At 35.7% G+C, this 12857-nt stretch overlaps 1 protein-coding gene across 2 annotated transcripts in view; it reads left to right on the forward strand.

The window, feature by feature from the left end:
- The window catches only part of SOS1 (SOS Ras/Rac guanine nucleotide exchange factor 1), a 155694-nt gene extending 143170 nt beyond the window's left edge, over positions 1–12524 (forward strand). The window contains exons 18-23 of one of the 2 annotated variants that reach the window (XM_065890999.1): positions 2072–2244; positions 2453–2569; positions 3614–3878; positions 9224–9268; positions 10987–11105; positions 12033–12524. In XM_065890999.1, coding sequence (XP_065747071.1) covers positions 2072–2244; positions 2453–2569; positions 3614–3878; positions 9224–9268; positions 10987–11105; positions 12033–12524 — 1211 coding nt within the window. The remainder of the gene's footprint in view (positions 1–2071; positions 2245–2452; positions 2570–3613; positions 3879–9223; positions 9269–10986; positions 11106–12032) is intronic. The other variant, XM_065891000.1, reaches the window with a different exon arrangement.
- The last annotated feature ends 333 nt before the right edge of the window (positions 12525–12857 follow it).

The raw sequence follows: 12857 nt of genomic DNA on the forward strand, positions 1-12857 counted from the left end.
TAATTTTGGCTCCCATTAAATATGTGTACTGTCACGGACGTTTGTCAGACTGAACATTGAACTAAGTGGGTCATTGCAACTTAGTGTAGAGGAGAATATAACCGACTGCAAGTAAAAAAGCCAGTGACAGGCAGATGTGGAAAATAAAAGAGCCTGTGCTTACCAGAACACATGGTCAATTTGTCTTATGAATATATAATCAAGAGTAGCCTAGGTGCTGAGAAATAGCCAAGTAACTAATACACTGAATAACTGGATGCTTTCTAGAACCAAACAGGCATTGATGTCTATCATGTTTCATTATTGCTAACTGTTCACTATTGATTTTGAGTTATTTAATCTTGCCAAGAACGTAGCCAAATATTCTCGTATCTAAAAGTTTGCGTCGGGAATTCCCTGGCGGTCCAGTGGTTGGGACTTGGCACTCTCACTGCCGAGGGCCTGGGTTTGATCCCTGGTCGGGGAACTGAAATCCCACAAACAGTGCAGTGCAGCCAAAAAGAACCAAACGTTTGCCTCTACCACAAAGCCATTTAGAACCACTAGTCTGTGATTAGAACTGAAGAGCCTGTTGGTTTGTTCATCCCTCTCCTCATCCAGTGACTAACCTGCAGTGATGGAGAAGGGATTAGAACTACTGATTCCTTGCCTCTGCCTATCCTCATTTCCTGCCACTCTTCCTCCACCCCACAGACCAAACCCCTAAAGGCTAGCCATTTCTGAGTATGCCTCCAAGCTTCACAAAAACCAGTGCCTTCAAACACGTGGCTGCTTTACTTAGAATGCCCCTCTATCTTATTCTGCTTATTAAACTTCTATTCATTTTTTGAGACTTACTTTAAGCATATTTTAATCTGTGATGCTTCTGCTACTCCCAACAGCTCAAGGCAGAGTTAGGCACATCTTGTTTGTGCTCTCATAGCATCTTATGCATTAGTACTAATTAATATAGCACTTACCAAATGGTACTGTAGTAGCCCACATTCAACACTCTGAACTCCTTGAAGTCAGGAACTGTGTGTCTTGTTCATCTTTGTATCTGCAGTTCCTAATGCAGTGCTTGGTGTACAGCAGAGACTCAGCAAATGTGTACTGAGCAAATGAACTCAGATATTCACACTTTTTTTTTCCCCAAAGCATCATAGTCAGTACTTCAGAGGAAAAGGCAGAAATAGGATAGGGCAAGAATAGCAACAACAGTATCAACAATCCCAACCACAGCTAATTAAGCATCTACTTTTGTCAGGCCCCATTCTAAGCCTGTACATAAATTTACTCATTTATTTCTCACAGCAACCCTGCTGTCCTCATTTTAGAGATGAGCAAACCAAGGCTAAGCAACTTGCACAAGATCACAAGAGGAGAAAGCAGCAGAGCTGGCTCCAGAACCTTTATGCTAGAACAGAAAGGAACTAAAATGCCTGCTATTTTGTTCATTCTCCTCCTCATCCAGTGCACAAACTGCAGTGGTGGGGAAACAGGAGCTCCCTTACCAGGCTGACATAATTCTAGAAGTACTGAAGACCAGAATATACATAAATGTTTGATAGGCTTGCACATCCGCCCACATTTTCACGAGTCAGCCTATCCAAACAGTACTACCTCTGAATTACAAAGCCTAACGACCTCTTGGGGGCCTCAGGAGCTGAGTAAGCAGAAAATATGATCCTCTAAATTTGACGTTTTCCTGTTTTGCCAAAAATATGTGTTAATAGTGATGGGTTATTCTTAAAGTTCCTTTAACAAAACCATGATTTAATGTTAAATAACATATGGGTGTGGGGGGTGGGAAATTGGTTATTGCTCCTGCAAATCTATTAATTTTGTTAAACTTGGTCTCCCTTTTTCCTGGGTATTTATAGAACTTAAGTCACAGAAGAATTTGATACTTATAAAAATCTTTCTTTGATATTTACTTAGCTTGTTGTTTTTCATAGAATGGAAATTTGTGCCTTAATTCTTTGGTTATGATGGTTGAGATGGTACAGTGTAATATACCTATAATTACTGAGAAAGAAAAAAACTAGCCTTTTCCGTTTTTATCCTTGAAATAATTTATTATCTCTTCTAGGAATTTATCTAACTAATATCTTGAAAACAGAAGAAGGCAACCCTGAGGTCCTAAAAAGGCATGGAAAAGAGCTTATAAACTTTAGCAAAAGGAGGAAAGTAGCAGAAATAACAGGCGAGATCCAGCAGTACCAAAATCAGCCTTATTGTTTACGAGTAGAATCAGATATCAAAGTAAGTTGAATTATTTGAGGACACATATTTCTGATTAAGTTTATAACCACCTGATAAGAGGCAGGTTTATTGCGGACAAAAAGGAAAATAAAACTTAAATAATTCCAATTTTCTTACGTTAAATGTTTTCTTAAATTATTTTCATGAACTTTAAACTGAATTTAAATTATTTAATATTAATAATTGTTTTTCTTGGCATCTATTTTAGAGGTTCTTTGAAAACTTGAATCCAATGGGAAATAGTATGGAAAAAGAATTTACAGATTATCTTTTCAACAAATCCCTAGAAATAGAACCACGAAACCCTAAGCCTCTCCCAAGATTTGTAAGCATTCATACATTTATATTTCTTTTACATTTATATATTTTTTACAGTTGTCATCTATATCTGGTGGTTTATAGTTTTCTATAAAGGCATTTAGAGATGACGTGCACATGTAATGGATAAAAATAGTGAATAAATGCTTAATAAATATGCTCAGGATTATTCCACTTAGTTCCAGGTAAATGGGCACTAATATTAATGTGAATAAATCCTAACATGATAGATGAAGAAGTTGGGCAAATATGGCCAACTTAACAAAAAATGTTATTCGGTATTTATGTTAAGGGCAGGAAATCTGATAATTTATACTAATTCACTTATAATAAATAGATGTACTTATATAAGTACTTTTTATGAGAACTTTTAACCTTGAATCATTAGCCATAAAAATAACAGGCTTGGCTAAAGATACATTTTTGAGGGTGAAATAAAGTTTCCATTCTTTCTTATTACTAGTAACTGCCTGGCCAGGCTTATGTACAGTATCATCATCTCACTGTTCTGAATATAATCTCTCTTATTCATAAGAAAGTCAAGAATCAAGAAGTAAACATAAATGGCTTCTAAGTAACCAAGATAAATCTCATAATGTCTGTGAACCAAAGCTTATGAAATTACGTCACAAGAAAATTTCTCAAGGCCTAAAACAGTTTTTTAAAAGATGGATTAAAAACAGCAAATTGGAAATAGCTATATAGTCTGCTCCAATGAGACACCCTGATATCATTGAGAAATGATCACTCTGTAAGAAAAAAAATGCCATAAAACTAACATAAACAGATGAAAACTCAAGCAGTTTAATGCATTTGTAAATAGCTCAAACGATCCTGATGGCATCCCTAATAATTTAGATAGCCAAGGCTTTATGGAAATGGGGTGTTAACTCTTCAACTTGGACACTTTGATTTGAATCATTATGTCACTTCTTTATTAGTGCTTTGTGGTTTTCCTAGATACTAATCGAATTTTACCAAGCATTTATAGAAGAACCTTCTTTTCCATTATGTTGTTCTAAGTGTTGTGTTTCTTTTGATATGTCTACAGCCAAAAAAATACAGCTATCCCCTAAAATCTCCTGGTGTTCGTCCATCAAACCCAAGACCAGGTACTATGAGACATCCCACACCTCTGCAGCAAGAGCCAAGGAAAATTAGTTATAGTAGGATCCCTGAAAGTGAAACAGAAAGTACAGCATCTGCACCAAATTCTCCAAGAACACCGTTAACACCTCCTCCTGCTTCTGGTGCTTCTAGTACCACAGATGTTTGCAGCGTATTTGATTCTGATCATTCAAGCCCTTTTCACTCAAGTAGGTGCTCAAGTTTTAAGTGCTTTAAATAACTGTTAGTGTTATATGTGCTAGAGGTAAAAAGGAATCTGTATATATATATATTTTGTAAATTTGTAGCTAAATCAAATACCATTTCAAAAGCTATTATTATAGAAATATAAAATAAATTCTAAACTCCAGCAGTTTATCTGTTAGAACAACCCTCTTTAAATGTATTATACTTTACAGATAGGCCTGATGATGAAATTGGTAATTGAAAGCTCATTTGAGCATTTGTTTTCAATTGGTGAATTTAAAATGCATGTCTAACTTCTGGAGGAAACAAAGATAACTCCTAAAATCTGCATGGAATGTCAATCTGATTGCTGCCTCCAAAATTATATTTGAATACTGCTCAGTACCTGGTTCCTTTCCAACCAAACTCTGTAGTTTCTAATTTTGCAATGTATCAAATTCAAACTCCTACTTAACCCTTTTTCAGTCTACACCATCCAGCAGGTGGTATATAGCGCCGGCTAATACACTCCTATGCTTTCAAGCCCAGCCATACAAATCTCACCGCCTGCATACTGTTGCTCATCCCTTTCCTAGTTCTAAATCAGTGCTGTCCAATAGAAATATAATGTGAACCACATGTGTAACTTTAAATGATCTTTAGCCACATTTTAAAAAAGCAAAAAGAATTAGGTGAAATTAATTTTAGTAATATATTTTATTTAACCCAGCATATGCAGAATGTTGTCCTTTCAATATGAAATCAGTATAAAAATTTACTGAGACACTTTACAATCTCTTTTTGGGTTCTAAATCTTCAAAATGCAGTATACGTTTTACACTTATAGCACATCTCAATTTGGACTAGCCACATTCAAATGCTTAATAACCACATGTGGCTAATGGGTGCCAAACTGTACAGCCCAGCCCTAGCCCTTTGAAGAGGCTACCTTTTATATCTAGAGCACCATGCTTCCATTAATTTTTTAATCAATTTCATGTGGAGCTTTAAATCTCTACTAAGAGCCCACAACCTGTTTTCATTTGTTCATTATCAAATCAGAGTTTGAATTCAGTCGGCTTTAACCCTCTCACAACCATTTCCACATGCTCTTCCCATTGGCTGTCCTAGCTCAGTGTACAGTTCAAGTTCTGCCCTAATATTTGATGTTACAGAATCTAATAGTGAGAGGCAGCATGACATTATTATTCGGGAGGAGGTTGAGAAGCACTGACGTAGGAGTTAGGAATCCTAGTTTGTCATCCCAGTCTGCTGGTGAGCTTTCTGATTTTCGATAAAATACTTTTTCTGTGCCTTCTGGGGATTAAACTAGATTTTTAAGATTTCTTCCAACTCAGAGAATCTAACTTAAAAACAAAATTATTTTTTGGAGGTATATTATTTTGAGATTTGGTCCAGAATCCCGTTTATTTATTCCCGTGTTGTATATATATTTGTAGTTACCCAGCAGTTTGTCTTATCATTTTACCACCTAAAGTGTATTTGTTTTAAGAATTGCCACACCTTGGCCTTGTTTGGCTACTGAGGATTATGAAGTCATGTTATGCACACAGTAGGCTATCAGATATTTTTTATAAGTTCAAATAAACACCAGGTTAAAAAAATTCCCATTTATTTTCCCCAGTTCGCCAACCTCCTAAATTAAGTAATAAAGTAAAAGCAGCACTTTTCACAGTATACCTGACTTAAAATCCTTGTTTATTATGACCCATTTAACTGTTTGAAGGGTGTTTTTCCAAGAGCAGTTGGCTGTGATCTATATTATAAAGATTCCCATGAGTGAATTATTGAAATCACATGAAGGCCATCAATTGCAAATTCTATTTCTCTTAGTTTAAGTAGCTAAAAATGGAAGATGTAGAAAAACAGGAGATAAGTCTACTACATTCCCTACTAGTGCTAAATCTTTAAATTATTAGTCAAACAGGGAAAAGGGAATCATTTTGGAATGCAGCGCTCTGGATCAGTGCTTTGTCATATGTGACACTGGAAGAATATTAACTAAAAATAGCTAGACAAGTGGAGAAACCTTAGGCTTTGTATCTTAGCCCTGAAGATTTTTTCCGTTTCTCTTCCTTTGTGAAAAAGCAAGCCCCTATTACTACTCCCTCTGTTCTTAGTAAAAATTGAAAATAACTGATTTTGAAATTAAGTAAGCCAGTATAATATAAAACCATCTGTATGCTCAGTTAGTCCCTTACTTAAAGTTCATTAGTGGTCTATGTATATTAAAGGTCCTCATCTGCTTTTGACCCCACTCTGCTTAACAGATCTGCTAGTGTTATGGGGTTGGGGGGGCGGGGTGGATCACCAGCACGTCCAGCCTGGTACTCACTGTGTTGCCACTAGAGTGAATACCTACTTCCTTGCTTCCCTCAGGGCCTGGCAGGAAAGAGCTGCTGTACCTACATTCTTAAGTCATCTGAACATATTCCACTCTATACAATGAGGCAGAAAGTTCCATTGCTTACGTTTTTTAAAAGGCAGAGTTTGACTAGAATTTTTGATCAGTTATAATAGTTCTTTTTTTGCTTCTTATAGTTTTTTTCCAAAAATAACTTACTTTAAAAACAAAGATTAATTTTTTCAGCCAGTATCTGTTGCATATCTCATTTCTTGCTAAGCAGTGACACACCTTCTCTGTTAGGGCTTGCAGTCTTACTGAGATGTTAAAAAAATAATCATAGTACAAAGAAAATCATAGTTACATGCTTAACCATTGTTAAGTGCTTGATTCTGTTTGTACCATGATTTTTTTCATCTCTCAGTAAGATAGCAGGCTTCACCAGAGAAGATGTATAAGTGCTAATTTGTTAGCAAAATGCTAAATGAGTGGCAAAGACATTAATGCTGTAGAAGTTTACACAAAGATGACCACAGAGTAGGCAAGAATGGTCACGGAAAGCTTTGTGGTGAAGACAGAGAGGGAAGGAAACTGGCCACCTACCTCCTGCTGCTATATACATCCTCACGTTCAGAACCCTGCTCCACACCTTACCCTGACCAGGTCCACCTCTGAGGTGATGATGACAGTGGCCGGGAAAAGGGGAGAGACCACCCAGCTTTGCATCTCTGGCTGTAGCATGGAGGGAGGAGGATGAAGTGCTCTTGGTACCTTCCTGTTTGAAGGTTGCCTGGTCATAAAAGGAAGCCATAGGTCTGGCCTGGTCTGTGGGCTGCAGATGAGCTTTAGCCCCATCCCTTAGTAGGGAAAGCTTTAACAAGAAAAAATGTATTCCAAGCATTTGAAGCTGGAATGCAAGGCTTTTCTTCATAGAAGATTATTATAAGTGATTAGTTTCTGATTTCATACACTTGCATTTAACAGGCTATTGTGAGTTTAAGAAGTTATTCATGATTTATATAATTTTTTTCTATAGGAAAATGCTTATTCCTATTCCAAGAATGACTCAATTATAAATTGGAGATTATCTTCAACAGTGGTTTCAACCCTGGTTGGACATTATAGTCCCCTGGGGAGCTTTAAAAAATACCTATATGTCCAGCCCACGCTTGAGTTACACTGGCATTGGCACGTGGGCATCAGTATTTTTTAAAAGCTCCCTAGCAGGGTCTAATGTGCAGCCACGATGGAGAACCACTGATCTTTTGTCTGGGATTTGTATTTAACAAATTGATACTACTTTTTGATTAATTGGGTTTCACTCCTAAGTCATTATCAATAAATTTGTTCAGTACCTAGCTGACAAGAATTCCTAGTATATATTTCTTGATATATATACTGTTTAATTCTGAGAGTTTTTAAATAGCATTTTCCAGGCAGTAAGACCAAGCAATTAGTTTGAAGTGACAAATCAGAAAAGTGCCCCAAGTTTACACATGAATCTAAGCCTGTGCTATATATAAATATGATCAAAGCCAAGTCTGCGTCTGCGTGCACAAGTGTGTATGCATAGGTGTAATCATTCTTTCTGAAAGCCTGCAGTTGGTAACTGTCATGAGCTTTGTCTTTTGATTTTATTCCTGTATTGTACTAAGTATACGACCATGTTCTTGAGGCTTATCTCCAGAAGGCATATTTATTTCCTTTCCAAGAAAACTGGAAAATACATAAGTCGTAAACACTAAAGCAGATAACCCCCTTTAACCCCTATTATATTAGTGAAGAGAATCTGATTTGTAGTAAACAGAATCTTTGACACAATAGCAGAATTATTTAATATCAAAGTGTAAAAATGAATTTTAATCTTTTTAGAGCTAACTTATTAGAATTAGCTGGATTGCTACCCTTAGTAACCAGAGCCTCCAAATAAATATCAGTACATATGGAAAGGAGGTAATAGGATAGATTATTTGAAATTGGAGCTGTCTGGGAAATAAGAACACTGTATCTGTATAAGCAATCAAATTAATAATTCCGCCCACTGAACCTAGGACGTTAAATTATCCTCATTCTGAGCAAAGAAGCTAGAAAAACAACAGCCCTAATTATTTGAGTGATTGCCTATTGTGCAAAAATGAGAGAAACCTGAAGTTTTAAAAATCAGCTCAGTCTAGTGCTATAGGTATTGCTTTAGTCTCTTGGATATTATCTGTTCAATATGTTGGTAATATGAGGCAGTGTAACCTAAACACCTATATCGATTTAGAAGCAGTATAGATCTTCTAGCCTTTGTCTCAGTTTTTCTACTTTAATGCTCTTGGGGCCAGTGTTGTTGAAATTAGACATTCAAAAATTATCAGAGTTTCCTATATAAAATCTGTCTAAGCACCAAAACTGTTTAATGATTTTTTTTAAGTGTTTAAAAATATAGAAGGAAAAAAAGCTATATCACTTTGAAGCTTGTTTGTAATATCCAAAGCTGTGGTTATTTTGTGATGAACATATGCCCCAAGAACATTTCCAAAACTTTATAATTATTATAGTAGTAAGAAATTTCCTTTTATGTTTCAATTTTTGTAACATAAATTTATTATTTACTACTTATTTTCACAAGTTTGGTTTTTCAAAATAATCCTTAGTAAATGACATATTTCTGTAGGTCCAGCTGAATTCTTTGCTCACATTGGGTTTATACATTTTTTGAAAGTCTTCCTCTAATATACAGGATATTGTATATAGTTTTCTCATGAATGCTTTTCATTTAATTATTATGGCATCAAGTAGTGAATCTAAAAGGAATCTGGAAAATTCCCAATATTAATGCAGTTTAGTTCTTTATCTTTCTCAAAAGTAAGTAGTAATGAGCTTTTGCTAAACTGTTCTACCATTCTTTAAAACTAGAATGACAAAAATAACATTTCTATCATAAATAAATTTTTACAGGTGAGTTTGAATATATCAATGAAAGAAAAAATATATACTTTTTCTTGTTTCCTTTCACAGGCAGCGATACCGTCTTTATCCAAGTTACACTGCCCCATGGCCCAAGTTAGTATATTTGGTTTAAGACTCATAATTTTCGCTTTGGCTTTAAAGATTAAACCAAATGTAACCTTTCCTGCTAAAACTCGTCTTGGGTCTGGCAGTATTGGTACCTTGCTTTGCAGCATCTTAGAAGTGAGGCGTTCACTTGTGCTATCTTTTGACCATAAATGATTTGCTTAAACTTACATATTTTTCATGCTTTTTGTAAAATCTTTTTTTCTCTTTTGAAAGAACATTATTATATGGGTGGCTTCCACATTTAACCACTTCTCATTTCCAACTCTGGAGTTCTAAACATATTTTAATGCTCAACTTTTTAAAAAAAAGCAAGAGCATGCATGCGCATATGAGAATGTTGGCAGCTCCGTGCAGTGTCTAAGTCACTTAGCCTGGGAACAGCACAGATTGTAGGCAAATGACTATTATTTGACTTTAGAACAGCTATCTTATCATTGTACCTATCTGTATTATATAATCTAAATATTCATCACTGATAAGCAAAGTAAAGTTCCAATGTAGGTATTTGCTTTTAATTTTAAAGTAAACTAACAATTCACCAAACTGTTTCATAAATTTTAAGCTAATAGATTGTATTTTGTTGTTCTTCATACAAATGATTTCAGAATGTGTACAATGGAAAATATTCTTAAAGCTAAATTAACTTACATAGTCTCTTAAGAAAAAAGGTAGGTGATCAAAATGTTCATTTAAATAATATCAATACACAAATTACTCTTTTTAAGTTCTATATTGTTATAACATTTAATTAGCAAAATAAAAGCTGTCAATGTTTAAAGGAGAAAAAGAACCTGCCAAATATAATTTTGAACGACCATTTAAGTGTTTTTTCATATCTTTTTCATTGTGCTGATAAACTAGTTAACAAATTACATAAATGTTTTTCAAAGTGTAATTATTTATAAGCTTATATTAAGTCCTTGTCATTTTAAATATCTGTAAGATATGTTACAGTTAGAGGCTTTACTTACCTTTTTGGTGCCAGTTTATCAACTTACTCCTAAATCAGGTTCACCAGATTCTAGTGTAATTTCTGTTTTTATTATCAGCACACTGCCTCAGTCATCTTAAATACCTCCATCACAATGAAAATTTTTGGATTAGAGTATGATGAACCTGACTTTGCTTCCCTGCCAAGGAGAACAATATCTAAGCACACTGAGGAGAGACCCCTCCCCCAGGCACTAGATTCTCTCCCTGGCATCCTTTGAGGGGATTGCTGGGAGAGACATTGGAGAGAGAGGTTAAGATCAGAAACTATCCCCAAGGACTATCCAGTGAAGGCAAGAAAATTCTGTACTAATAAAGTCAGAGGAAAAAATGAGCCCATCAAAAAAGCTTAACAGAAATTACCATTCCAAAGGTTTTTAATAGTTTGCTGTCTCTTCCAGAAATCTGAGGCTCAGATCCAAATAAAAAATTCCAGTAATAGATTAACAGTGGGAATGTTATTTTGTTCAAGAAACATAATAACAGAATATCTTAGGCAGCTTTTTTTCTGAAAATTCTGCTAAGAAATTTCTGCATGCTTTTATAGCAGTTTGCTTTAATAAAGGAAATACTATTGGTTGTTGATTTATTGAACTGCTTTTGATACTTCTGTACATTTCTTTTAATAAATATAAGCAGTTTCCAAGTCTTTTCAGGATTGATAGATGAAATAAAATTCCTGTGAACTTTTCAAAAAATTTAACATCCTACAGGATCTGCTTCAGTATCATCTATAAGTTTAACCAAGAGCACTGATGAAGTGCCTGTCCCCCCTCCTGTTCCTCCACGAAGACGACCAGAATCTGCCCCAGCGGAATCTTCGCCATCTAAGGTAAAGTAGAAAACCTTGTTATCTGGAAACTGGAATCATTACAGTTACATTATAATCAATTGCTTGTGTCTGGTTTAGTTCTAACTGAATTAGGTTAATACTCAGAGTATTTGGGCTTAATAGAGTTTAAACAAGGATTAAATATGGATTTACGATGCAGTAATGTTTATTTCCTTTCCTCTGAAAGCAGTTTTTTGGTAGGTTTTCAAAACCCTTGTAAATCTAAATTATGGGTACTGTCAAGAAAAAAGTTTAACCTATAATGTAAGAGTAATGCAGTCTCAAGCAGTTCTTTAAAAGATACAAGAGAGAGAGAAGGAAAGAGGTCTGAAGCTTTATATGAAAGCACATTTTAAATGAAATGGTATCTTAGTGCTAAATATTACCTATCTGAACCCTTAATAGGTGAATGTGGCATGCTTTTAAGTGGGATTTTCATGAAAATTCTGGGTCAGAGGAGACCTTAAAGGCTCATAATAGCTATTTTTTCTACCTCTTGGAATTTCTTTCTTTGCCAGTTGTTAACATGATTCAGTGTTCTCAGTGTCCAGAGAGCAGAGCACCTGGGCAAGTCAAGACACTCTTTGCAGAATATCATGAAATGTTAATATAGTAAGTTTAAAATTGTAAAGTTGACAGGTAATTTATGTTAAATGGAAATGATCTTATATTAGATTCAATAATAGGTAAGCAGTAGCAAATAACAAAATTTTGAGAAAAATAAAAACTTAACACTGAGGGAAAAATAATTTTAATGAATGAACTGCCGTAACCTCCAATTTTTAAAACATGGCAAAACGACCTGATCCACATCTAGGGTTCTTCCAATAGCATATTTGAAAACCCCAGCTTAATTCTTAATATATTCATGGTGCTACATAAATTAAATTATTAATAAATGTCTTTTTTTTTTCCCGTTTATGTTAGATCATGTCTAAGCATTTGGACAGCCCCCCAGCAATTCCTCCTAGGCAACCCACATCAAAAGCCTATTCACCACGATATTCAGTATCAGACCGGACCTCTATATCAGATCCTCCTGAAAGCCCTCCCTTATTACCTCCACGAGAACCCGTGAGGACACCTGATGTTTTCTCAAGCTCACCACTACATCTCCAACCTCCCCCTTTGGGCAAAAAAAGTGACCATAGTAATGCCTTCTTCCCAAACAGCCCTTCCCCCTTTACACCACCTCCTCCTCAAACACCTTCTCCTCACGGCACAAGAAGGCACCTGCCATCACCACCATTGACACAAGAAGTGGACCTTCATTCCATTGCTGGGCCGCCTGTTCCTCCACGACAAAGCACTTCTCAACATATCCCTAAACTCCCTCCAAAAACTTACAAAAGGGAGCATACACACCCATCCATGCACAGAGATGGACCACCACTGTTGGAGAATGCTCATTCTTCCTGAGTTCCTCTATACCAGGATGTACATTTTCCTGGCCCCAGATCCATTGCTGGCGATGGATGCACTGAACGTGCCAGCACTGAGGAGTTAAAATGAGAACTCCAAACACTAACGACTCTACTTCAAGATGCAGTATAAGACAATGAATTTTAACCTAGATGTAATTATAAAGTGAAAATGGTGTTCGTTTAGAATATGGAAAGACTGATCTAGAGGAAGTGGACAACTGATTGCACCTGAAAATCAAGTAAAGGGAACTTTCTCCAGCCAGTAGGCAGGAGTCCTCTTTTTGTGAAGTGATCTTTATCATTAAAGGGATGAAAAACACAGTCTAGT

This window comes from Phocoena phocoena, chromosome 14 (genome assembly GCF_963924675.1).
Source record: "Phocoena phocoena chromosome 14, mPhoPho1.1, whole genome shotgun sequence".
NCBI lineage: Eukaryota > Metazoa > Chordata > Mammalia > Artiodactyla > Phocoenidae > Phocoena > Phocoena phocoena.